At 49.4% G+C, this 25,364-nt stretch overlaps 2 protein-coding genes across 4 annotated transcripts in view; one reads left to right on the top strand and one right to left on the bottom strand.

The window, feature by feature from the left end:
• Positions 1–15,499, top strand: part of STX1A (syntaxin 1A) — a 39,618-nt gene extending 24,119 nt beyond the window's left edge. The window contains exons 6-10 of one of the 3 annotated variants that reach the window (XR_014519994.1): positions 1,467–1,575; positions 6,229–6,302; positions 7,696–7,833; positions 11,027–11,303; positions 12,669–15,499. Coding sequence is in view for 1 of the 3 variants with exons in the window: in XM_083479418.1 (XP_083335544.1) it covers positions 1,467–1,575; positions 6,229–6,302; positions 7,696–7,833; positions 11,193–11,303; positions 12,669–12,746 (510 nt within the window). In the remaining 2 variants the exon portion in view is untranslated. Of the gene's footprint in view, positions 1–1,466; positions 1,576–6,228; positions 6,303–7,695; positions 7,834–9,782; positions 9,919–11,026; positions 11,304–12,668 lie in introns of those variants that run through there. The other 2 variants (XR_014519995.1, XM_083479418.1) reach the window with 2 other exon arrangements.
• Positions 15,500–16,226: 727 nt separating this feature from the next.
• On the bottom strand, positions 16,227–25,362 carry BUD23 (BUD23 rRNA methyltransferase and ribosome maturation factor). The gene is made up of 12 exons (XM_083479403.1): positions 25,247–25,362; positions 24,342–24,379; positions 23,683–23,778; positions 22,584–22,666; positions 21,901–21,997; positions 21,683–21,779; positions 21,036–21,086; positions 20,268–20,353; positions 19,373–19,418; positions 19,151–19,209; positions 18,070–18,159; positions 16,227–16,777 (listed from the first exon to the last, which is right to left on the bottom strand). Exons 1-12 carry the CDS (start codon positions 25,292–25,294, stop codon positions 16,723–16,725), a joined length of 846 nt encoding a protein of 281 aa, XP_083335529.1. The 5' UTR covers positions 25,295–25,362; the 3' UTR covers positions 16,227–16,722.
• Positions 25,363–25,364: the final 2 nt, after the last annotated feature.

Below are 25,364 nucleotides of genomic sequence, written 5' to 3'. Positions count from 1 at the left end.
TACGCTGGTTGAAAACCACTGGCGTATGCCATCCTGGAGAAAGAAGAGGTGGGGATATAAATTCAATAAATAAATTAAATTGATGCAAAATACAAGAAGGTGTGATATTTTAGGGGAATCGCTTGCAAGAATGTGCCCGTTTGGAAAAACGGCATATGAAAAGTGCTGACAAATTCTGTTAAAAAGATGCAAAACAAGAGCTGAACTCAGGGTTGGGAAATGAGCAGCTGAAATTGAGGGATTCATCCATCTCTGCTCCAGTTTCAAAGCGGAAGGCTGGATTAAGGCTGAGGGGGCGAAGTAGCTGGTTTGGGGGGTAGCTCCTGGTGAGATGCCCCCCCTTTCCCACGGGGTTGGGGAGGAAGAGCCTGACTTTTCCCCTCTCCCCAGCCTTTGTGGATGCTGAAGGGCACCAACAGCTCGTCTTCACAACAAACAAAGCCAGTTCCAAGTCATCGGCCCCCCCCCAACCTCCCCGTCACAGGATGATGAGCAGCCAAGTCTGATCTCCAAAGAAACGGCTCTCTCTCTCTCTCTCTCTGACTCCCCGAAACGCAGCAGATGGGCGATGCGCCGGGGAGAGCAAGTGTGAAAATGTTTTGCTGTGCAGCCGCCTGTTCCTTAATCAGAGGCAAGGAACTGCGGTGCATAAGCCGAGGCGGAAAGCAGGAAGCAGCGGGTGGGTGGGATGCTCTTCCGTGCTTTAGTCTTTTATTTCTCTTCTGAATTACGCAAGGGTATCGGGAGCAGAAGAAGGTGGGGCCGTCTAGAGGAGCGAGGCGCAACCTGGTAACCTCCAGGTGTTGTGGGCGGGGGGCTGTGGCTCCCATCAGCCCCCCAACTGGCGGGGCCAAGGGGTCAGTGATGGTGCAGGGTTCTGACTTCTATGGGCAATTGTTGAGGGTCCGCGCCTCCCCCCACAAAGGGGCGTCCTGGACCTGCTCTTCCTCTGCCCCATTGCAAACACCATGAATTGCAGGATATGTTTTGTGTGAAGTAGATTTTCTTAAGGAAAACTTACTTTTCTTAAGAAAACCTACTGATGGATAGTCAGTGTGGTCTAGTGGTCAGAGTGCGGGACTAGGACCTTGGGAGATCAGGGTTCGAATCCCCACTCAGCCAAGAAATTTGCTGGGGGACCTTGGGCCAGCCATGCGCTCTCCGTCTAACCTACCTCATGGGTTTGTCACGCGGATAAAACGGGGTAGAGAACTATGTACTCCACCTTGAGCTCCTTAGAGGAAATAAATGCAATAAAATAAACAGAAGTAAATCAATTGTCACAGAATCCTCTTGGTGCCAGTGTTTTAAATTCCCGAGGCACATTTTGCGTCTGGTGTGGGTCCAGTTGTGACCATGTGGAGATCTCTGGATGCCTGGTTGTCGGTGCTGCAGCGGACAGACTAACATGCTTACCGTTCTGGAAAATGATGGCAGCCATGTTTTCTCTTCCCCCACCCGCCCAGCATTCCACCTTGTCCCGGAAGTTTGTGGAGGTGATGTCAGAGTACAACGCCACCCAGTCGGACTACCGGGAGCGCTGCAAGGGCAGGATCCAAAGGCAGCTAGAAATAAGTGAGTTGCTTCCATGCTCCCCCTTCTCTTGAGAATTGCTACCCGTTGTTCGCTCTCTCCTTACAGGGAATTCACTACTGCCAAATGTTTCATTCCCCTAATTTCTGTGCTGTTCTCCTGACTATTCAGGCCTTGTCTTTGTCTTTAGTGGCACACACACACAGGCATTATCTTATTCACTGTGTATGGGAAACGTCCTATTTTTCAGGGCTACCGTGCCTTTTATTGGAAGCTTCCTGGCCAGCATGGTGACAGTATTGGTTAGTTCCTGTTTCTGGAAGTGAGGCTCAAATTACTGATTTCTTCTCATTGTTTCTCTCAGTGCTTAGCAGAAAAAGTAGAATTTCACTATAAAAGAAAGATAATGAAACAACAACTTCATTTATTTATTTTATACACACACACCACTTGATTGTTTAAAAAACCCTCAAACTGGTTTACAAAAAGGTAAACCAATAAAATGGAGAAAAAATCACAATCATACTATTATGATGATGATTATGACCATTATAATTAATTATTATTATTCATTATTTATATCTCGCCTATCTGGCTGGGCAGCTCCCAACAGAATATTAAAACACAATAAAACATCAAACATTAAAAACTTCCCTAAACAGGGCTGCTTTTCGATGTCTTCTAAAAGTCAGATAGTTGTTTATTTCCTTGACATCTGATGGGAGGGCATTCCAGAGGGCGGGCGCCACCACCGAGAAGGCCCTCGGAGCTGGACCTCAGTGTCCGGGCTGAACGATGGGGGTGAAGATGCTGCTTCAGGTATACTGGGCCGAGGCCGTTTAAAACATACAAAAGTTAAAATATTAAAACAGATTAAAATTACCTCTAAATAAGTAGGTGCCAGGAATTTTAGAGCCCCCAGCCACGGAACCATAGCTGACCAATTAAGGGGAAGTGTATTTCAATTTCAGTAAAGCTCTTGACAAAGCCCCCCATGATATTCTTGTGTAAAAGCTGGTAAAATGTGGGCTGGGGGGGGCATGTAACTGTTAGGTAGATTGCAGAGGGTTGTGCTAGATGACACTTGTCCCTTCCAGCTCTATGATCTCCTGATCATCAGGCCGTGCTTGCTGTGACGGATGGGAGTTATGATCCTCTGATTTCCACAGGCATCTGGTTGGCTACTGTTGGAATTCCATTCCTCCCGTGCTGCAGATGTGTGGGATTGTTACATGTCACATGTCTGTGTTTACATTCCAGCACTGATTGTTGGAGTCTTGCAAGCGGAAAGTGAGGTACGCTGTTTCTATTCTGTACAGTCATACCTCGGGTTACAGGTGCTTCAGGTTGCGTTTTTTCCAGGTTACGGACGCGCTGAAACCTGGAAGTACCGGAATGGGTTACTTCTGGGTTTTGGCGGTCGTGCATGCGCAGAAGTGCTAAATCGCACTATGCGCAGAAGCGCCGAATTGCAACCCTCGCATATGCAGACGCGCCACTGTGGGTTGCGAACTTGCATCCCGCATGGATCACATTCGCAACCCGAGCATCCACTGTACAGCTATTGCTTTTTGCAATAACAAGAAAGACAGAGAGAGGAGCCATGTTTTCTTTGTTATGTTACGTTTGATTTTGTGTGTGTTAAATTAGGCTTAGATGTTACACCTCAAGACTCAGTCTGTTTGGACTCTGCTAGTCATGAGCTCATGTCCTTGGATATGGGTCACATCAGCGTGACGGGACACCGGAGTGATGAATTCCGGGCAATGCTGTGTTGTGGGGGAGGCAGCGGCCTTGGCGTTATCCACCCAACATTTGGGAACAGGATGCTAGACTAGATGGGCCATTGGTAGTTCAACTCTGTTTGGAGGGCACCACGCCCCTGTTGTAAGGAGAAAGCGTTGCAGGAGGATTTTGGCTGACTAGGACTGAATGGGATTAAACATTTTAGGGAGATCTTGGCTATAAGAAAAGGGCGGTTTTAGGTAACACTGTGCTGTGTCTGGCACACCTTTTCAAATTTTGCTTCTAATTAATTGGAAGGAACAAACACCACCTCGGCAACACTCAAAAGCTCAGCCATTTGAACCACCCTCACCCCAGACACACCTTCCTGTGTGGAAACTTTCTTAGCAAAAACGAGATCTGCACAGCAGTGTCTGGCCTAATGAGCACAGCAACTTATTTCTGGTAGATCTTGCCCCCATGAAGCAGTTGCTGAAACTGAAGGTCCCCACCTCCCCAAGTCCCCTCCTCTCCAGGCAATCTGAGACTGCACCTGCATGAAGCCACCTACTCCTCTGCCCTCTTCACGCCTCTTCTGGTTCAGGGAGACAAGAGGGAAGGGGAGCTGGTCACAGCAGGAGGGGGAGACACCTGTGACTCTTCATTGCCTAGTTATCTCCCGCTTGGACTACTGCAATGCGCTCTATGTGGGGCTACCTTTGAAGGTGACCCGGAAACTACAACTAATCCAGAATGCGGCAGCTAGACTAGTGACTGGGGGCAGCCGCCGAGACCACATAACACTGGTCTTGAAAGACCTACATTGGCTCCCAGTATGTTTCCAAGCACAATTGAAAGTGTTGGTGTTGACCTTTAAAGCCCTAAACGGCCTCGGTCCAGTATACCTGAAGGAGTGTCTCCACCCCCATCGTTCTGCCCGGACGCTGAGGTCCAGAGCCGAGGGCCTTCTGGCGGTTCCCTCATTGCGAGAAGCAAAGCTACAGGGAACCAAGCAGAGGGCCTTCTCGGTAGTGGTGCTCACCCTGTGGAGCACCCTCCCATCAGATGTCAAAGAGAGAAACAACTACCTGACATTCAGAAGACATCTGAAGGCAACCCTGTTCAGGGAAGTTTTTAATGTGTGACATTTTAGTGTGTTTTTGGTTTTTGTTGGAAGCCGCTCAGAGTGGCTGGGGAAATTCAGCCAGAAGGGATGGGGTACAAATAATAAATTATTATTATTATTGCCTGACTCCTTTCTGCCACAGACTCTCCCTGCTCACTAAGCCCGTCACCTCTTCAGCTTCTGACACCTCTTCCCAGTCTTCTCCCTCTGACCACTCATTGTTGTCCCACCGACACCCCCCTGGCTCTGAGCCTTCTCCTTTGGGGCTCCCCAGCTGGTTCCTCCCACCATTCCTCTGCGTCCAACAGGTCTGCGACTCTTGCTTTCCTTCCTGCGGGTCATGCCTTATCTGCTTGGCTTCTCAGGGCATGCTGCAGCCGGCCCCTCTGCCTGGCCTTTGGGCTTTGTGGCCAGCAAGGCATCCCTGGCGGCAGATAAGTTGTTCAGTGCCTTGAGGCGACGTGCGCGCATGTGGCTTTTTTCAGGCTGCCAGTGCGAAGGGGGTGGGCATGTGAGGAGCTGGCGGGAACAGGTAAGGGGGTGGAGGTGAGATTGGGAGAGATGAGAATAGAAGGACTGAGTGGGAGAAGTTGGGAATCAGAGGAGAGCCGGTTGCCAGGAGGGAGGGAAGGCGGGCAGCCGGCTAGAGGAGATGGAGCCAATCGGCAGCCTTAGCTGGAGATGAGCTGATGGGGGGGGGGTCTAGGGCAGAGTACAGGGAGGGGGCAGTCTGCAATCTTCACTTTTACTTGCTGAGGGTAAAAGGAAGGTTGTGAAGATGAGCAAAAGTGCCTTTTGAAGGTAGATCCTGTAGGAACTAAGCAGAAACATTGACTAAACCTCAAGGATCGCCTCTCCCCATATAAACCAACCCAGACTCTGTGATCATAATCGCAAGAGGCCCAAAGGGTGGCAACACGAGAACCGGCCTTTTTTGCAGTGGCTTCCTATTTGTGGAATGCTGTCCCCAGGGATGTTCGGCTAGCACCTTCATTATACATCGTTTGGCGCCAGGCTTTGGCTGATCGATATATTTTAAAATGTGGGACCAGGGTTGGGCGGTATTTTGTTCTAACTATTTATTTGTGGTTTTATATTTCATTTTTATATCATGAACCACCCTGAGATCTTCTGATGAAGGGCAGTATATAGACTTAATGAATAAATAAAATATTAAGAAAGAGAACCATGGCCTGTCCTCAAACCCAGTGGTGTCATGGTAAATTCAGGAGAGCAGGGTCCCTTCATGAGAGCCACAGCCATGTCCCTTCTAAGATTATACGGCCTTCTAAGGTAACAAAAATAATAATAAGTAATGGGATTGCATTGCAACAAGCAGTGTGGATCGCCATATCCTGCTTTTCAGCTAGCTACAATTTTCTGCGCACGTCCCTGGGTGCATGGAGGGCTCCAACACCTTCTTTTGGAGTGATTTTAAGTTGTGTTAAGTTCCATAACTTGCACCCCATTCTCTTGAAACCGAAACATCCTTTGTGTTTTCAGAGTTCCTAAAAAATGCTTAGCTTTGGAGCATATGGAGCAAGTCCTCCTTGTTGCTCTTCCACGCGCCTTCTCCTGAGGGACCCTGGAAGCCCCTCCTATGAAGCTGTCTCCCCTTCTTTCACTGCTTGCCAGCACAAAGGCTGAGAAGACTTATTCTCAGTGCCTAGAAAGCCTCCCTTTTGTGCTGATTGGGCAGCTCCAGGATGCCAGAGTCTGGGACCCTGCAGAGTCTTTTTGCACACACACACACACACATATACACACCATGACCCCAGACCACTGCTCAAACCACAGCATGTTGGAAAGAAAGGGATGCATTGTCTTCTCTGTGCCCTTTGCAGCTGGCAGAACCACCACCAGTGAGGAGCTGGAGGATATGTTGGAGAGTGGGAACCCTGCCATTTTCTCTTCTGGGGTATGTGTGTCATCGTCCGCCCCCGTCCCCACCCGCCCCCCAGCTTTGTGATCTTGCTAGTCTTAAGTCTCAGATTTGGGGTACCAATGAAGACTTTCTTTGTTCAGATGGGGGTTGCTTTAGAAGTGCCACCTCTTTGACCTGGCAGCGGGCAGATGGTTTTTAACGCTAAAGAAAAAGTTAAGGAATGGTCCTGAGAGCCATACAGCCGCTATTAAAATGTGACACCAGAGGGCGCTGCAGAGCAACTAGCTATCACAAACCAGGTGGTAGACTTTGTGGAAAAGAGGCGAAAACTGATGTTTTAGAACAATATTAGTGTTCTAATAACATTTAAAAGGTGAGTGTAGATCCAGCTAGTCTGTGGGCAACTATTTTGCCACAGTGGGGAGAACACCAAGGGCGTTTGCTGAGACCTTGGCCCTAATTGCCATCCGGTGCAACAGAGGCTGCTCTCTACCACTAGAGTTGCAGCCTTGCAAAACAAAACCGCAAACGTTTCTCAGGCAGAAGCTGCCAGCCCAGCCGCTGAGGCAAAGCCTTGTAAGTTTTTCTCTCTCTTGCTTTTCACATGGCACTCAAGGCCGTCTAGGCAGGCCCAGGTCTCCTGCCCAGGTATGGACTGTTCCCTAATCTACTTCGTGTCAATAAAATTACTGCACCTTCAAACCATGCTGACAGGCCGCGTTAACCATCTGTGGCATGGAAAAAAGAAAACAATAAAGCCTGCTTAAACACCTAGAGTCATTTCTCAACTTGCCCCCACATCAAGTGAGTGTCAGTCCCTGAACCCTGTAAATTTTATTCAGCACCTGCCCCCCCCCGGACTTATTCCTTGGACTTCTGCAGACATAACACAAATGCACTTCCAACCCCTAAGTGCCTAGAACCATAGAAACACAGAATGGTAGAATTGGAAGGGAACCTGAGGATCATGTAGTCCAGTGTTTCCCAAACTTGGGTCTCCTGCTGTTTTTGGACTACAACTCCCATCATCCCTAGCTAGCAAAACCAGTGGTCAGGGATGATGGGAACTGTAGTACAAAAACAGCTGCAGACCCAAGTTTGCAACGCCCCCTTTGCAATGCAGAAATATGCAGCTGTCCCATACAGGGATCGAACCTGCAACCTTGGCACCATCAGCACCACGCTCTGACCGACTGAGCTGTCCGTTCTGCCTAGGAACGCCATTTCATTTCCTTTTTCACGGAAGCCGCGATTCTCAGGGAAGCGACTTCTGCGGTCTGGCAGGATCGTGAGACTCTCTCCATCCGAGTCATGCAAGACGGGGCGAGGCAGGGGGGTAGTGGAGAGAAAGGGCCCCTTGGAGATATGGAGCCTGGGGGTCCCCGATCCCAACGGCTGCTCACGCCCTGCCTTGGTTCGTCCCCAGATCATCATGGACTCCAACATCACGAAGCAGGCGCTGAACGAGATCGAGACTCGGCACAGCGAGATCATCAAGCTCGAGAACAGCATCCGGGAGTTGCACGATATGTTCATGGACATGGCGATGCTAGTGGAGAGCCAGGTAAGGGCTGATCTGGGGGGCGGGAAGGCTGGGGGAAGGGAGGAAGGAAGGGGTGGGAAACTGCAGAGTGGAGCCCTGGGACTGGCAGGTCGAGGAACCAATGTCTGGCCCCGAGGGCTGTGTCACCTTCAGGAGCCACCTGCCAGTCATGGGCGGGGCCAGAGGGCAAAGTGGGCGGGCAGATTCTAGTTGCTGTGGAAACCCCAGGAGGGGAGAGTGATGCTCTTGCGCTCGGATCCTGCTTGCCGGTTCCCCACAGGCCACACTGAGAACTGGATGGGCCATTGGCCTGATCCAGCAGCCTCTTCCGATGTGAATTGATTCACCCTGGCCTTGGGCACCTGGTATCTGCGTGCTTCAGGACTTCTCATCCTATCCTTGTGATGTGTTTTAACTGTTTTTAACTCTGAATTTTACATTGTTTGCACCCATCCGGGGACCTGCTGGTGAAGGGAAAGAAAAGACCCTCTCCTGAAACCTTGGAGAGCTGCTGTCTGTCAGTGTAGATCAGGGTTTCCCAAACTTATTTTTTAAAAACAATTTTGGATTGGTTTTTCAACAAATACAAGAACCGTTAAACACTTATCCAGCAGTACAGTGGCCCCTTGGTTCTCAAACTTAATCCGTTCCGGAAGTCCGTTCCAAAACCAAAGCGTTCCAAAACCAAGTCGCGCTTTCCCATCAAAAGTAACGCAAAATGGATTAATCTGTCCCAGACTTTTAAAAACAACCCCTAAAGCAGCAATTTAACATGAATTTTACTATCTAACAAGACCACTGATCCATAAAATGAAAGCAATAAGCAATGTACTGCAGTCACACAATCAATCAGTAGCTGAACTGGGTTCCAAACAGTCACAAAAGCAAAACAAAAAGAGCCACAAAAACGCAAAATAAATAGCAAAAACAGACAGACCTCAGCGTAACACTTAAAATGGAGCATGTTTGGTTTCCGAAAAAAGTTCACAAACCGGAACACTTACTTTCGGGTTTGCAGTGTTTGGGTTCCAAGTTGTTTGAGTACCAAGGCGTTTGAGAACCAAGGTACCACTGTAAATCTAATGGTATTTGTTTTATCCATTGTCTCTAGGAAATTGTTAGGCTGCAAGCAGCTGCCCCCTGCGCTGCTCCCCCACCTATCTCCCCTAGATATCTTTGGCAAAACACATGGCACAGGGTTGCAAATTTCATCTGCTCCCACCTCCCGGCTGCGAAATGCAGCCAGTGAATTGGAGCAGATCCGGTTGGGTGGGGGCTAATGGGACCCCCAATTGTTTCCAGGTGGGCCAATTACTTTGGGTATGTCGGAATGGGTTTGTGTGATCTTTTACATATGTTTGTGGGAGAGGGAGTTATTTTGTTGTTTTCGTTTTAACTATTTACCTGTGTTTTTACCTTGTGTTTTTATCCTGCGAACCACCCTGAGGTCTTGTGATGAAGGGGGACGGATATATACATCAAATGAATAAAAATAAAATAAAATCTGAGTTAGTGGGTAGGATATTCATTTGGGGGATTAATTTAGAATGATCTTTTGTAGATACCACATAGGATCATAAAGCTGGAAGGAGCCCAAAGAGTCGTATACCTGTAGTCCGACCCCCTGCAATAAATGAATTCTGATGGGGGGGGCGGGAATTGAATAAATTGGAGGGGGATTTATTTACTAAGTAGATTTTTGTGGGGATCTGGCTATGGTGCAAATCAGTTGATGGCTTTGTTGGATTGGTCGGAAGGGGAGTTGCTTCCCTTCCCTTCTGTGATATTTAAAAATAAATTAGCATATGTAAATCAAGGTCCGTGGGCCCCATCAATAGCAGGCGCGTTGCAGTGCAGTACCTTGAAGAGGTTTCCTCTTTGAGGTGAGAACCAGGGTTTTCTGCAACTTTCGTCCTACTCAAGAGTAGACCCACTGAATGGCATGACTAATGTAGGCCTGTTGATTTCAGTGGGTCTTCTCTGAGCAGAGCTGAGCTGATGACAACCCTCCATTCCTGGAGCTCAGTGCCTGCCCCTCCTGACCCCTCTTTCTATCCCCCCCATGCTGCCGTGCACACCTGGAGAAGGGCACCCAGGCATTGGCAGGTAATGTCCCCTCCCCCCCCAGCTCCCTGCGCTGAGGCTGCTGCATGCCTGTGCTGTCCCTGCATGCCTGGTGATATGTGTCCCCTATGATGCCAGTGGGAAGCGAGGACTAGAACAGGTGGACAATCGGAACGAAACCGGATCTTGGAAGACTCAACCGGATCTTGGAAGATGGCTTTAAAAGAGGATTAGAGAAATTTGTGGAGGAAGAGATGGATGACTATGAGCCATGGAGGCAGTGATGCTTCTGAGAACCACAGGAGGGGAGAGGGCTGTTGTGCTGGGGTCCTCCTTGTGGGTTTCCCATTGGGGCAGGTGGCTAGCCACTGTGAGAGCAGGATGCTGGACTCGATGGGCCCCTTTGACCTGATCCACCAGAGCTTCAGTTACTTCCTGCTCTGAGTAGGCCTAGGTGTGGGATACCGCCCTCTGAAACCAGAGCCCTGCTTGACGTCTCTCTGTTTATGTGCATGTAGTGGAAGGCTCACTATGCCTCTAGTCCCTGCTGCGGACCAATTTGCTCTGCCCCCCCCCAAGGGGAAACAGGATCAGGGGGCTAGCGGAAGGGAGGATTCAGCCTCCTTCCTCAGCTGTGTCTTGGAGCAGCTTGGTCCGGGCAGTCTGTGCTCCCTTGGGAGGGCACCCGTTTCTGGTTTTGCCAGCCAAGGTAGGTCAAGAGGAGTAAGACCTGGGAATGGGTTGTGCTGCATCTGTGTTCCTTCCTGCATGCATTTGTGGTCGTTGTCGTTGCTGCCTTCCTGGTGTGCTGCTGGAACATGTGTGGTCTTTGTATCACTGACTTTGTGGAGCCTTTCCCTCCTGTCTCTTTGAATGTTTTCTGTGCAAAACCGGACTCCCTGTTGCCTGTGATTTATTCTTTTTATTTATTGCATTTGCATCCTACCTTTTTTTTTTTTTTCCTCCATGGAGCTCAAAGTGGCAGGACATGGTTCTGCCCATTTATTCCCTGGGAGGTAGACTAGGCTAAGAGGCAGTAACTGGCCCAAGGTCACCCAGTCCTAGTCCAACACTCTAACCACTATACTGCACTGGTTCTCAATTTAATCCGTTTCCTCCTCCTCCTCTCCTTCTGACTCCCTACTGGCAGGTCTGGGACTGAACGCTTGGAATGGGAAGTGGGAGAATCTGCCCTCTTGCAAACCCCCAATGAAGATGTTTGTGAGCAGGCAGGAGGGAAAAGGGGAGCAGGTGGAGACCCCTGCCAGTGGCTTTGCTAAAACAAGAGCAACGTATGTGCGTCCTCCGCTGCGTAGGGCGAGATGATTGACCGCATTGAATACAACGTGGAGCACTCGGTGGACTACGTGGAGAGGGCCGTCTCAGACACCAAGAAAGCAGTCAAGTACCAGAGCAAAGCCAGGCGGGTAAGTTAGTGCCTTGCAGATAAAGAAGCATTGCAGGCAGCAAAGGCCACCAATAGGGTTGGGCGCTATCTGCTTTTCCACATCGCGGTGTATCAGCAGCCAAACATCGCAGTCTGGCTCCATAGATGGTATTTAACTCCAAGTAGGTTGGCTAAGATTTATAAAACAGATTCAAATACGTGGTGGAAGTGTGAAGAAGCAGAGGGAATGTTTTTCCACACGTGGTGGACATGTAAAAAGTTAAAAGTGTATTGGGAAATGATTTATAATGAATTGGAAAAAAATGTTGAAAACACTTTCCCCCCAAAAAACCAGAATCCTTTTTGTTGAGGATAACTCAGACTTGTAATTCCTAGGGTGAGGAAAGGTTATTTATGTATGCAACAACTGCGGCCCATGTTTTGTTAGCCCCCAAATGGAAATTGAGCGAGGTCCAAGCTAAAGAGGACTGGCAACTTAAATTGACAGATTATGCAGAACTTGTACAGTGATGCCCCACAAGACGAATGCCTCGCAAGACGGAAAACTCGCTAGACGAAAGAGTTTTCCGTTTTGGAGGTGCTTCGCAAAACGAATATCCTATGGGCTTGCTTCGCAAGACGACAATGCCTTGCGAGTTCCTGCGGGGTTTTTTCCTCCCCCCCCTTTTCTAAGCCACTAAGCCGATAAGCCGCTAAAAGCCGCTAATAGCGCTAATCCGCTAATCCGTCAATGGGCTTGCTTCGCAAGACGAAAAAACCGCTAGACGAAGAGAATCACAGAACGGATTCTTTTCGTCTTGCGAGGCACCACTGTAGATTTAACATATAGAATAAGAGAGCAAGAAGAACATTCATTTAAAGACTATTTATTGAATATATGGAAAATAACTATACAGCTGAAAATGCTGGCAGCACTAAGACAAATTCAACAGAGTAAGTAATTTTTGACGGATGTAAAAGTGGAAAATTGTTTTGAACGGTTGTAGTAAAATATGCAGGGAGGTAGGATACAAAAAATGAACCGTGGAAGGAGAAGGAGGGAAGTCCCTGGATATTTTAAAGTTTGTTTATTTTGAAATGCAAAATCGAAAACTTAATAAAAATTATTTGGGGGGGGGAGAGAGAATTGGGCAAATTGGCTATCCACAGCTACTTGCCAGAATGCCTCTGATCTCCCTCCACAGTCGGAGGCAGCAATGCTTCTGAATGTGAGTTGCTGGAAACCACGGGACGGGGAGAGTCGTTGCTGCGCTCAGATCCTGTTTGTGGGTTTCCCTTGGGGGGGCATCTGGTTGGCCATTGTGAGAACAGGAGGCTGGACTAGATGCACAAGTGGCCTGACCCAGCCTAGAGCTTGTCTGATGTTCTCCTCCTCTCTTTGCAGAAGAAGATCATGATCGTCATTTGCTGCGTGGTGCTGGGCATTGTCATTGCCTCAACGGTTGGCGGGATTTTCGGCTAGAAGCCCAGGACTCTTTTTTTGGAGGGGGGTGCAGAGGTGGAGAGTGCCTGGGCCCAGGCAGCCAGCCAGCCGCAACCCCCAGACCCTGCAGCAGAAGCAGCAGCAGCAGCCACCCCCCCTCCCGGGGTGAACTGGCCCACCAGCACTGCTCCCATCTCTTATGCATGATTGTTTGTGTTAATGCTGCGTGTCCAGTGCAGTGGGGTGGGGGGGTGGGAGGAAGGCCACAGGCACATGCAATTTCCCCACCTGATCTCCTCAGAGGGACACCCCCTCCCTTCCACTGGCCAACGACTCACCTCCTCTGTGTTTTCTTTCCATCCCAGTGAGGTCCCTCTCTTTCTTCTCTTTCCTCTCTGCCTTCAAAGGTGAGTTTGCCAACAAAGGTGTGCAAAATTGGACCCTGCTCTCTCCCAGGGGAAGGGCCAATATTTTCTCTTTCTCTTTCCACCCCCTGTTCTCTCCAGCCACAGAATGGTCAGGCTGGTCCCTTCTGACTCTGCTCTGAGACGCTTCTTGTTCTTGCCCTACACCATCAAGGCCTGTCTACTTATTTAAAACAGGATGCCACCTTTTCACTCAAGGCAGCCGCGGGGTGGTGCGCAACTCTAGATTTAAATCAAATGCAATGGTTTTTGTTTTTTTTTATAAAGGACACTTTTAGAAGCAGGCAGCAGCCACCTGTCAATAGAAGCAGGCTGTCGATGCTACATCCCTATTATTTTTAGATGTTCTCTCAAGGTTTTCAGGCCTATGCTGAATAGCGTCTTAGTTTTTTGGGGGATGGAGAGGGTTGCAGTTTGCAGTCCATGAATCTTCCTGTCCAAATGTGCTGTGGCTTTCTCTCTCTCAAGCCCTACACAACAGCAAAGCTCGTGTTTTGAATTTCCAGGTGTGAAACGGCGCCTCCTTCCAGAATTTCCAAAATGTTCCCAGTGGCACCAATTCAACACTTCGCATGTGGGCAGCTTTACCCTCTCAGGGAAACCCTCCATGGACTTAAGATCTCTAACTGAGTTTCTCGAGCTGCTAATCTCTGGCTTCCCCAAATGTTGCTGGCCCCCCATCATCCCTGACCATTCCTGCACTGCAGGGAGTTGGAAGAGATCACCCGCTGGGGTCCCTTTCGACACTGCACTTCTGTGCCGGCTGCTAGGAGTCCGTCCACAGGTTCCCTGTCCTGTGCAAGACTGTGCCTAGCATCTCTCTGCATGAGTCTGTGGGCACCTTGCCAGACCAGTTACTCCCTTTGCCAAAAGCACACACACCCGGTTGTGCCTGCTAGCAGTAGGTGATGGTGGCAAGCTGCTCCCAGGGGTGACTGAGCAAATAGCTCACCCTGTTGGAAATGCAGACCCTGTGTTGAATCCATCTGTCCCTGGGCCACGGGGACAGGAGAGAAGCTGTGGGTTGCACATGGGTGGGAAACCAGATGTTCCTGCCTTCCCAACTCAGAACCGCAGAACTTTAAGGCACCCAAAGGCTCATCTAGGCCAACTCCCTGCAGTGCAGGACTCCCATCAGCCCCGACCAGCATGGCCCTAATGGGAGTTGCAGCCCAATATCCAGAGAGCCATAGCTGGCTCCCGTCCCTGCGACAAGGAGAGGGGTTTCTGCCCTCCCTTCCTCCCTCCCTCTCCCAGAGCCCATTAAGGGTGCTGCCAGTTACATATGCAATGCAGCAAGTGCCAACCCCCACCCCGGTCTTTTAACTCCGCTCTTCCAGCTGCTTCCCAGCACCAGCAGGTCTCTTGGAGAAAAGCAACACTGCCATTGTCTGGATGCAGAGCTCGCCCTCTCCTCGCTTCGCCATTGGAGTGCAATGAGACCTTTTTAACAAGGTGTTTGCTCTGCCTCCTGAGAGAACGTGCTCTGCTCACAAGCTGCGTCCCTGGAACGAGCAGGATGAGGCCTGCTCCGCTCCCGAGAGGACCTCAGCTGCACCTACAGCAGAACTACTCCAGGCTCTGACCTGCCAAGAGTCCCACACGGCAGTTGCATCAACAACTGTGTGGTCCTTCTGTAGTCTGAGGAGGTTGTCTCCCTCTCTCTCGCTGCAGGACCACAGACCTTCCTTCCCCCTGCATCAGCTGGGGCAGGGGCCAAAGACCCTCTTTCTGCAGAGCACGTGCAAGTTACATTTGTAGACTTTGCTCTCTGCCATTCGCTTACTTCTTCCCCACATTTCCTGGCCCAGAATCTTCTGCAAGCGGCCTGGCGTGGTGGCATTTTGCCATTGGTGGCCTCTGCTGCTTCGCTCCTCCTCCAGACCTTCCCTGCTTTCCTTGCATGTCGAAACCTGAGCCATCCGTGATGTGTCTGTGCTCTGGAAACTGTTCTGCCCTCCAGACAGCAAACCTGCCAGTTGTTGGGGTGTGTATGTATATGTGTATTTTGTTTTTTAATTCAGAGAGCCCTGAAGTGCCACCACCAGTATTCCGCCTCCTCACAGGGAAAGGACATTTATTGATCCATCTTTGCGGAGGCCTCCCCTGGAGTCTCGTAGCATCGCTGTGTTGCTGTGTGAAGCAAAGTGTCCTTCTCTCTCTCTCTGCCCTCACAAGCTGCCTCGCTCTCCTGCCTTCGTGGATGTGGAACTGTCCGTCCGTCTGTTGCCTTCTTCTGACGTTCTGGCCTGCTTAGTTTACCCTTTACGCCACAACCCCCTCTATAAAACTTCAGGTGGAAAAGCAGCTTCCTTTTCTGGATGGGATTTTATGTAGAATTTAAAAAAAAGTGTTTATATCTGTGAAGCGTTTTCTGGCTCCTCTGTGTGTGTTTGGGGGGTGGCGTGTTGTCCTCCTGTTGACTATGCAGCCACCTCGTTTTAACACTCTGTCCCTCTCTAACATACAGGAAGGCTAGTGACATGCCTTGATGCTTAGGAGTTAGGGAAGGTGAAGAGATACAGAAGTTATTCCCGAAAATCCAACTCTTACCATGCTCTGGCCCTTGAGCCCTTTCTGTGGGTGTTTTCCACACTTATTTGTTTCTTATGAAGACTAGGACCTTCAGCATGGAGAGCTCAGCTTTTCCAGCAGCTGAGAGGCCTACATGCACTCTATGCACCCAGGCAGTGTGGTTTTCTCCATGCGACTTTAAATGTTTTATGTGCCCAAAGGAGCGAGGCTGCTTTCAAAAAGTTTATAGGGCAGAAGAAGGGGTTTGGACAATAGTAAGAGCAGGATAAATGCACACATAGGCCTGTGTTTCAGGGGCAGAGAACCTGTGGCCCTCTAGACCCTCTTCTGTCTACATTTCCCAGCATCCCTCTGTCCATCAGCCATGCCACTCAGGACTGATGGAAGTGTTCCAGCAACACTTTGTGGCCCTCAGGACCCCCTGCACCCCTTACACTGCAGCTAGGCAGGGTGGCTTAATTTAAGTCTGTGAATCGAGGGCAGGGGGTGGAGTTGAGCACAGAGAACCCCGCGTACAGCCAGCCCCACTTGATCTAGCAATCCACCATCTCTGGAAAGGTATTTTTTAAATATTTTAATAGCTGCTGCCACAAAGTTCCATCTTTGGGTGGGAAATATCTGCAGCCCTCTTCCAGATATTCCTGGACTCAAACTCCCATCTGTCAGGGATGATGGTGGTTGTAGTTCAGCAACATTGGGGGGGGGGGAGCCACCCCCCCCAGCGCCTTCTACCCTATGTTTCAAAGCATTTTAGCCAGACTCTTTTCTAGCAGTGGGGAATCTCATCTCCCCACTGCCTGTGATGGAGGGCTCTGGAAAAGACGAACCGTCTTGCAGCAGAAGGACCCCCCGCAGCAAAATTGGGCAGATGCTACTTTTCTGTCTCTTCAAAGCAGTCCTTTCTGGGTCTGGTGAAAGGATGAGCCCAGTCTGGAGGGAGTCAAGTGTCCTGCGTGAAAATCCCCTGGCTGATAACACATCCCTCTTTAGAGGCCGCAGACTGGTGCCGAAATGCTCCATGCCATTAAGGAAGGGTCTGATCAACAGCGCTGCGATCAGAAGTGAGGTCGCCGCTTCCGGCCAGTGTACTTTGTGTCTGCCCGGACATCCCTGCAGGGGTAGTGTGAAAGAGAGAAGAAAGGGTAACGAGGTATGTGAGGAAGGGAGGAGGATTTGACCATCTTTATATTTACCTTGTCAGGATATTACATCTGGTTGCCCATTCGCTACCTGGCCAGGTACAAGGTGTTAGTCAAGTCTTTAACAACTTGGGAACTTTTTACTTATAGGATCACTTTACCCCATATACATCCACTTGACTGCTTCAGTCACCAGAACAGGCACTCTTACAGATGCCATGTAATACCCATTCTGCATCTGTAAGAACTCTATTCTAGTGTGGCAGCACCTGCACTTTGGAACTCCCTGCCTAGTGATATCAGACATGCACATTAGGCCTACCCAGATGTTTAGAAAGTCGATGCAAGCTTTAATCTGCTTTCAGCCTATTGTTTTAGCTTTTCAAAAAGTCTTCAATTGTTGTTGTTAATTTTATTGGGGATTCCCCCCCCCCAAAACCACTTTGAGGGCTTTTTAAAAACAATCAATCTGTGTATAAATTTTATGAAAGAAATAAACAAATGGATCTACTCTGGGAGGGGGCCACCCTCTGCCCCCGCAAGACAAAACGCTGGGTGGCTTCTAGGGGCTGCAAATTGCTCCTTTCCCAATCCATTAGATTGATTGGTTGATAAGCAGGGCAGGAGGGGAAAACCCATCATCCTCAGCTGAGGAAGGGTGTAATTTTGTGTGTGCATGCGCATGGGTGTGGGGGATAGTTTCCTGGAGAACATCTTAATAGACACACTGGTACATAGCTTAAGATGAATAGGCAGTAGAAAGGAAGGGGAGTATAGGCAGCAAAAATGGTTTTAATGTTGGTGAGGGGGGTGTTGCAAAAAAGTAGCCCAGGTCTCTGAAGATGTGTGAAGGAATTTGCTAATTATTTTTATAAGGCCTTACTGTTCCTCTCTGTAGCCTGGGATGTTACTTTTTGCTCTGCCTGACAAAGTCATTGCCTGAAACCTAATGGCAATTTCTGCCTGTTACATGGCCTTGAAATGCTGCATGTGCTCTGATGTGTTCATTTGCAAGCTTGTAAAAATTTGGCCTGCTTTTACAGGCCTTTTGAATTTACTTCCCTTGCTTAAGCTGTTAAAGCTGTGTTTCACATCCTAACTGGCCAAAAATCTACGACAATAACACAGCCGCTGAACGCATGCAGCCTACAGATTGAGGGCAAATGCAACCCTTGCTTCCTTCACGAAAATTTAACCACCCCAGACCTCCTGCCTACACCCAAGGGTGGCCCCACACACCCAGGATGGAGAGGCCAGGCTTACCTGCCCTGCCGCCGCCTCCGTTCCTTTTTTTCGAAGACCCAGTCCCGACTCTTCTTTGCAGACTTCCCTTTGATGTTCTTGAACCGTGTCCTTGGAAGAGAACAAGGGTGAAGTCAGGAACCAGCCCCTGTCTCCACCACCACCGTATTGGTCCTGCCACTGACTGGCCATGGGGCACTTTTAAAAATAAATTCATCACTATACTGCCAGTGAAAATGTTTTAGGAGTATCCCCTCCGGCAACCACCACAGGTTTTAAAAAACAAATGCCACTAAAACCATACATGACAATCTTTGGCCTGCTATTCTGGGGATTTGCTGGGCTCTCATAGGAGGGCTGTGACACTTGCAGGGCAGGCTGTATGAGGCAGGAAAACATGGCGACCAGGAGCTTCCGGGTGCCACGATGAAAAACCTCGGGCTCTTACTCTCTGTCTGTCCCCAAGCTGCAGAGGGTGGGTCTCGCCTTATGCAGCTGCAAGGGCGGAGACATTTGCTGATGGGAAGGGGGTGTGTGCAAAGCCTACACAGTCTGGAAAGGGCAGCTGAATTGCTTTAGATCAGTGGTTGCCAAAGCGGGAAGTAGAGACCCCTGGCAGGGGGTGGGGATAACCTAGAGGGGAATAGGAGGTGTCAATGACTATCAGACTTAGAAAAGCTGTTATCACAGGATCAGATTGCTCTGTCTTGAACTGGATTTTGAACAAATGTGCAATTAATTGTTAGTGATTTGAATTTTATTGTGCTATACCACTATTGTTCCTATTGCAAGGTTGAGAGACTGAGGCCAGAGGGAAGAGGGCTCTTATGCCTAAATCCTGCTTGCGGGTTTCCCAGTTGCGGCATCTGGTTGGTTACTGAGAACAGGATGCTGGACTAGATGGGCCACTGGCCTGATCCAGCAGGCTCTTCTTACGTTACGGTTATCAATAAATCCCCTACGTTAAAAAGTGGCATGATTTCGTGCAGTTAAGCTGTGACAGCAGGCTCGCCCTTCCTCCAGGTCCTCTACAGCCTCCCCAATTCAAGGTGAACAGCGCTGCCTCTGTGGCCCCAGGCCTCTCCCAACTCTGACTCAATACCTTTCATTGGTAAACTTTGCCCTCGCAGTCTCCTGATCACTGCATTCTGTGCCAAGACCCTGCCGGGGGAAAGCGGAAAAACACACACACAGCACATCAGTTTGCCTCAGGGGAGAGGAGAAAACCAAAGCGATGCAGCTGCTTTTATTGTTCAGAGCAAACCCTCTCCTGCATCTCTGGTGCACCCCATGGCCCACCCCCAATAGCCCCACAGATTGTTACCTTTGGTAATGCATCTGCTGCACCAACAAAAAGACAGAGAAAGAACCTGGGGAAAGAGACACAAAATAATGAGAATCTGAAAAAAGAGAACATGTATTTTTTAAAGGAGATACTTGTGTACCAAGTTCTCCTGGCAGCCCACAAGGAGTTACCGTATTTTTCGCTCTATAAGACGCACCAGACCACAAGACGCACCTAGTTTGTGGAGGAGGAAAACAAGAAAAAAAATATTCTGAATCTCAGAAGCCAGAACATCAAGAGGGAATGCTGTGCAGTGAAAGCAGCAATCCCTCTTGCTGTTCTGGCTTCTGGGATAGCTGTGCATCCTGCATTCGCTCCATAAGACGCACACACATTTCCCTTTACTTTTTAGGAGGGAAAAAGTGAGTCTTATAGAGCAAAAAATACGGTACTTTATTCAGAGAGGAGCTACTAGCCTGCCCACCTGCCCCCTTGACTGTCAACCCTCATCAGTAGCTGCTTTCCAGTGTTGCCAGAAGAGTTTTTTCTTAGCTCTCCACTCCAGGAGGTTGCGTTCTCCGGCTGGAGAGCAGCCGGAAGATGAAATGCCTTTCTGAGCAATTTGCCTGGGAAAGGAGAGGCCTCGATTAAAGCCTCAAGGAAGTCAGCAGTCACACAGAAGTGAGCTAGATTGCTTTGGGTGCCCCCTTCTCCTTAGAGGCCTCCAATGAGTACCAGGTTTGGTGTACACAGGATTCAAATGCGTCCCTCATGTCAGATTGCTCGCCATCACAGGCAGGGCAGCGCAGCGCAGCGCAGAGAGTCAGTTTCTGGCAACCTCCCTGCATTGCTCTGGCCCTGCAAAAGCCTCTCCAGGCAACATGGAAGGCAGAACAAGGAGCCCTCCCTGGTCTCCAAATGGAAGAGGACTCACTTCTTGGCTTTGGCGCTGTTGGGGTAGTCAACCACCATGCCGCCTGTGAAGCCGGCCTTCATGGCTTGGGAGGTGATGAGTTCCAGCTGGCAGGAGAAATAGAAGACAGTTGAGTCTGAGCAGCCGGGGCAGGGGCTCCCTCTTCTAACGGGACCTTCATAGCATGCCAACCCTGTCCATCCTTAACTCCTGATTCTTTGTCTCTCTACCTGACTGGGGTTTAGGAACCACAACTTCAGCTAAGGCCACAGGCAGTCAGGCATGAGGAAGAATCAAATGAGTTGGAAAAGACACCAAGGGTCATCTAGTCCAACCCCCTGTAGTGCAGGAATGACAGCTAAAGAATCCCTGAGAGATGTATTCTACTAGCATGGCTAGTAGCCACTGACAGCCTTCTCCTCTATGAATGAGGAAGGGGAGAACCATGTACGCCAACTTTGAGAAAAGGGTGAAGTAGAAACGCAAATAAATTCCAGTAGAGCCTCATCTGGCTTCCCTAAACACCATCAGCTTGTGGGAAAAGGCAGGCTGCATGCCAAAGGGTACCAATGACACCAGGCCCCTGAAAACCAACTCCTATATGAGCCCCCAAAGAGTCCTTGGGGGTGTCAGATATCCAGGCACAGCACAGAACCAAAAGCAGCAGGCCCTTGTGGATCTATCCAGAGCCTCGACCTCCAAAAGCCTCCTTCAGCCTGTCCCTGGCAGCTCCAGGCCTCTGGCTGCACCATGCCTACCCCCGCCCCACAGTTCCCACAAGAAACGCACCTGCTGAGAGTTTTCTGGGTACAGCTGGAGGACGGCACGGGCTCCTCGAGCCTGTATGAAGAAAGGACAATCAAAAACAGCCTATGCAGCATCCTGCTACCTGGCCAAGCATCTCTGTTGGGAGCCTCTAGATTTCTTAGGCCTGTGGGCACGTTTGGATTAGAGAGAGTGGAAGGACCCTCCCTCTTTGGTCCCTTCTCCCCCATACTCCGATGCAATCCCAGGATCAGTCCCAGATCTCACAGGACAATCTAGCTTCCCATGAGATCTAGCAAGAGCGCTCCCAACTTGCCAACATATACGGTCATATCTCGAGTTGTGTTTGCTTCACGTTGCATTTTTTCAGGTTACGACCGCGGCAAACCCAGAATTATTTACTTCCGGGTTTGCTACTTCACGCATGCACAGGAGCGATCTGCGTGCTTCGCGCATGCATAGGAGCATTCTATCACGTCACGCGCCAAAGCAGCGCTCTACTTACGGACTTTTTGGGGTGCAAACAGCACCCCGGAACAGATCACGTCCATAAGTAGAGGTACCACTGTAGCTGAAACTGCACAAGTTAAATGTACAAAAGATGCAGGAATACTGTGGTATCCTTTTCCCTTGTAGATGGTTTGGAAGAAGCAGGTTTGAGAAGCCCTTACCAAAGCAGTATATAGAGTCGAGAAAAACCGATACAGCCGCTTTGGGGGGCTGTGGGTCTTCTTGTCGGCATTGCATAGCCACTGCACTGCAGAAATACTGCAAGGAGGGAAAATGGGGAGTCTGGTCAGCAAGGAAACACCTGTCCTCAATTATTTTTCTCAGTAGAATCTCATTCTGCATTTGCTGGTGAATGAAGCTCCCAGCAGAGTTATCTTACCTGATGCAGCCATCAAAGGTTCCTGGCCGGAAGGGGATGCCCTGGCCCATGTCTGCCAGCATCAAGTCACCCTCCACTTCTCTTTCTGCAGCTACATCTGTGCAGGATTAAGAGTACGAGAGGATTTTACCATTCCTGCCAGTTTTGACCAGTCCAATGCAGGACGCCTCAAGCCAAAGGGGTATGTAAATAAGGGTGTCAATCTGAACTTTTTGCATGTTTATTATTGTAGATCATGGCATCGGTATGGTTGGTATCACTCAATATAAAGCATACTCCTAAATGAACTTTTCTCATCTACAGTAGTTCTTATTTCAAACAGGTCCTGGAAGGCATCAAGGAGACAACCTGAGCTACTAGTATTTACTATAAAGGTCAGAACAAGTAATCTAGTTACCAGCAAGATTTAATAAACAGCTCCCGTAAAAGAATGGGTTGCACACAGACAATAGTAAGTTAGCTGGCTAGGATTATACTCTTTAAACTACCAAATAAGCAGACTAAACGAAATGGAAAACAGGCAGGACTTTAGTAGGGAAGAGACAATAATTACAAGGAAATATAGGTATTATTAAAAATACACATCTCAGAGACCCCTTTCCATTAGCATATGCTGGCCAAGTGGACACACGTGTAGGATTCAAATGCATCTCTTGTAATGGATGGGGGGAAATTTTACTCACCCAACATGGCAGAGCTGATGTCCATGCCAACCCAACAGTGTCCTTCCTCAGAGATGTAATCACCACTCAGACCAGAGCCACACCTGACCAGAAGAGCAGCACAGGTTAAGAAATAATGAAACACCGACTGGTTTTCATCTCTTAGCATGAGCCAAACAGGATTCAGGCATTCAATAGCACCTGCCCAAGCCCCTTTCACAAAACTGGGGATGGGAAATCACTTTCTCTGCCCAACATCTGGACTAGACAGACCACGAGTCTGGCTCAGCATAAGGCAGCTTACTGAAAGGAGAGCCCTGTAGCTACTGCATCAGCCCAAAGGGGGCTCATCTGGTCCAGCATCCTGTTCTCACAGTGGCCAACTAGATGCCTCTACTGGGAAGCCCCCAAGCAGGACCTGAGCACAACAGAACTCTCCCCTCCTGAGGTTCCCAGCAACTGGTATTCAGAAGCATTGCTGCCCCCGACCATGGAGGTAAAGCATATCCATAATGGCCTTCAACAGCCGTATTATCCTCTGTGATTTTGTCTAATCCCCCTCTAAAGCCTCTCAAGTAGGCAAGCTTCACAACCTCCAGTGGGAAGGAGTTCCATAAGAACATGAGACTGCTGAATCAAGCCAATGTCCATGTAGCCCAGCATCCTGTGCTCAGTGGCCAACCTGATGCTCCAACTGGGAGACCCACAAGCAGAACCTAAGCACAGCAGCGCACTCCCAGCTTGTGAGTCTTCCAGCATATTGCTGGTAGAGGGAGATTGTAGCCATCAGGGCCAGTAGCCATTTGATGGCTGAATCCTCTTCCACAGCCATCCAAACTGGTGTCCACTCCTACTTCTAAAGGGAGTGAATTCTATAGCTTTAACTGAAGAATGACTTTTCTTTGTATTTATGTTCCTGTGATGGACAGGCTCCTTAACTATTCAGCACCCCAATCCAAACTTACCGTCTGGAATAAGCATAACCTCCTACATAAGAAGGACAAGACCAAAACTGACTTTTGGAAGCTGGGTGCAAAAAAGAAGCTGCCTGATCCTCCCACGCCGGCAGTTTAGAGAAAGAAACAGTGAAACACTCAAAGGTACGATGCAGCAAGCTCACCCAACATCCAGCAAGAAACAGGTCCGGTCCTCAGGGAGACCCAGCAGCTCCACAGCCCGTTCAGACATCTGCGACTGGATCTCAATCATTCGAGAGCTGGAGAATGGAAATGCCCCCAAACAAGCAGTGAACAAACCCCAGCTCCTCTTGGATGTCTGCAAGGCAGCTTGGGTGGGGTAGGGGAGTGAGAGAATATACACAGGCATTGCATCTATCCCAGATGTTTAAGTGGTAAAACAGGTGTTCCAGTGTTAAGGTGGACAGGACAAAAGCCATATCACACCAATGCCATGCAGTAGAAAAGAATTGCGTCTGTCTGTACGGATGGGGGAGATGACAACCACTGACAATTGTTGGGGACTGGATTACTAGCATCTATTTACAGACCACCGCAACTCTTCCATATATCCTGCTCCTCAAAAACCATTTAGCTACTACCTCCAAAACAGTCACATTGTCTTTCTTTTAAATCAAGGACATCCTCTGTGCATTTTTCCTCCATCCATTTTGACACCTCCAAGGACCCTGCCTCTTAGAGCACACCCAGGAGGCACCACTCACTTTAAAAACCACTGTTTTAAGACATGCTTTAAAAGCTCTTTAAACAAATAAGTTCAATAAAGAGATTAGATGCTTTCCTCAGCCCAAGGCTGCCTTACTTGTGTGTGTATTTTCGGGCTTCAGTCTCATCGTAGAACTGGGAAAAGAAAGAGAAATGGGGGGCTGCATTGAAGAGAGAATGTAAGCACCCTTATGGATCTGACTAACAAGAACGTAAGAGCCTGCTGGATCAGGCCAATGGCCCATCTAGTCAAGCATTCTGTTCCCACAGTGGCGAACCAGATGCTCCAAAGTGAAACCCACAAGCAAGACCTAAGCGCAACAGCAACTCTTCCTTCCCGTGGCTTCCAGCAACTGGTATTCAGAAGCCTCAGACTGTGCAGGCAGAGCACAGCCATCATCACTAGTGGCCTTGATGAATTTGTCCAATCCTCTTTCAAAGCCATCCAAGTTGGTGGCCATTGCTGCCTCCTGTGGGAATGAGTTCCATTGTTCGAATAGGCACTATCTGCCTTGAATCTTCCAACATTCAGCTTCATTTTCACAAGATGGACTACCTCCTGACATGGGAAGTTCTTTCTGATGATCAGAGTTAACAGCAACTGAGGAATTTCTCGGCTCATAAAAAAGAGAGATCTATTCCCCGCCACCACACAGCTCAGTCGGCAACCTGGTGCCCTCCAAGTGAACTGTGTTACAACGTCTATTAGTCCGGCTGACAGGTGCTGTACTCCAAAACCATCTGGAGGACACCAGGTCGGCATAGACCGATATAGCTGACCCCTGGTCGTCTTGTTTCCCACATTGGCCGCCCAGGGAGGATGGAAGGAAGCACCCTAGCAGCAAGGCATGGAGGCAACCTCTATAAAGTTTTACCCAAAGGTAGACTGCCTCTGTGCTTGGAGGCTCAATTCTTGGTCCTGGGGGCTTACAGGTACGAGCGCTCCACCGGCCCCTGGTAGTCCTCGCCCCCGCCTCCCTCTCCCCTCCTTGTCTCTCTTACTAGTTCTGGGGGGCCGCGATGCTCGGGCCTCTTGCCGCTGGCCGCCATGCTTGCGCGCTTGTCTCCTACGTCACACTCGTGCGACACAGAAGCGGTCGCGGCTGCAGAAATTAAGAGA

Source organism: Podarcis liolepis (assembly GCF_965112155.1).
Source record: "Podarcis liolepis genome assembly, chromosome: 16".
NCBI classification, from domain to species: Eukaryota; Metazoa; Chordata; class Lepidosauria; order Squamata; family Lacertidae; genus Podarcis; species Podarcis liolepis.
This window is presented reverse-complemented; position numbering and strand designations above follow the sequence as displayed.

Bases quoted from the DNA above. Each gene is read 5' to 3' on its own strand.
- BUD23 (XM_083479403.1), bottom strand. From the start codon at position 25,294: ATGGCGGCCAGCGGCAAGAGGCCCGAGCATCGCGGCCCCCCAGAACTA. The intron at 23,779-24,341 runs GTAAGGCAGCCT...TCCATTCTCCAG, and splicing joins GCCCGAAAATACACACACAA to CTCTCGAATGATTGAGATCC. The intron at 19,419-20,267 runs GTGAGTCCTCTT...CTCTTTCCCCAG, and splicing joins AACAGCGCCAAAGCCAAGAA to GTTCTTTCTCTGTCTTTTTG.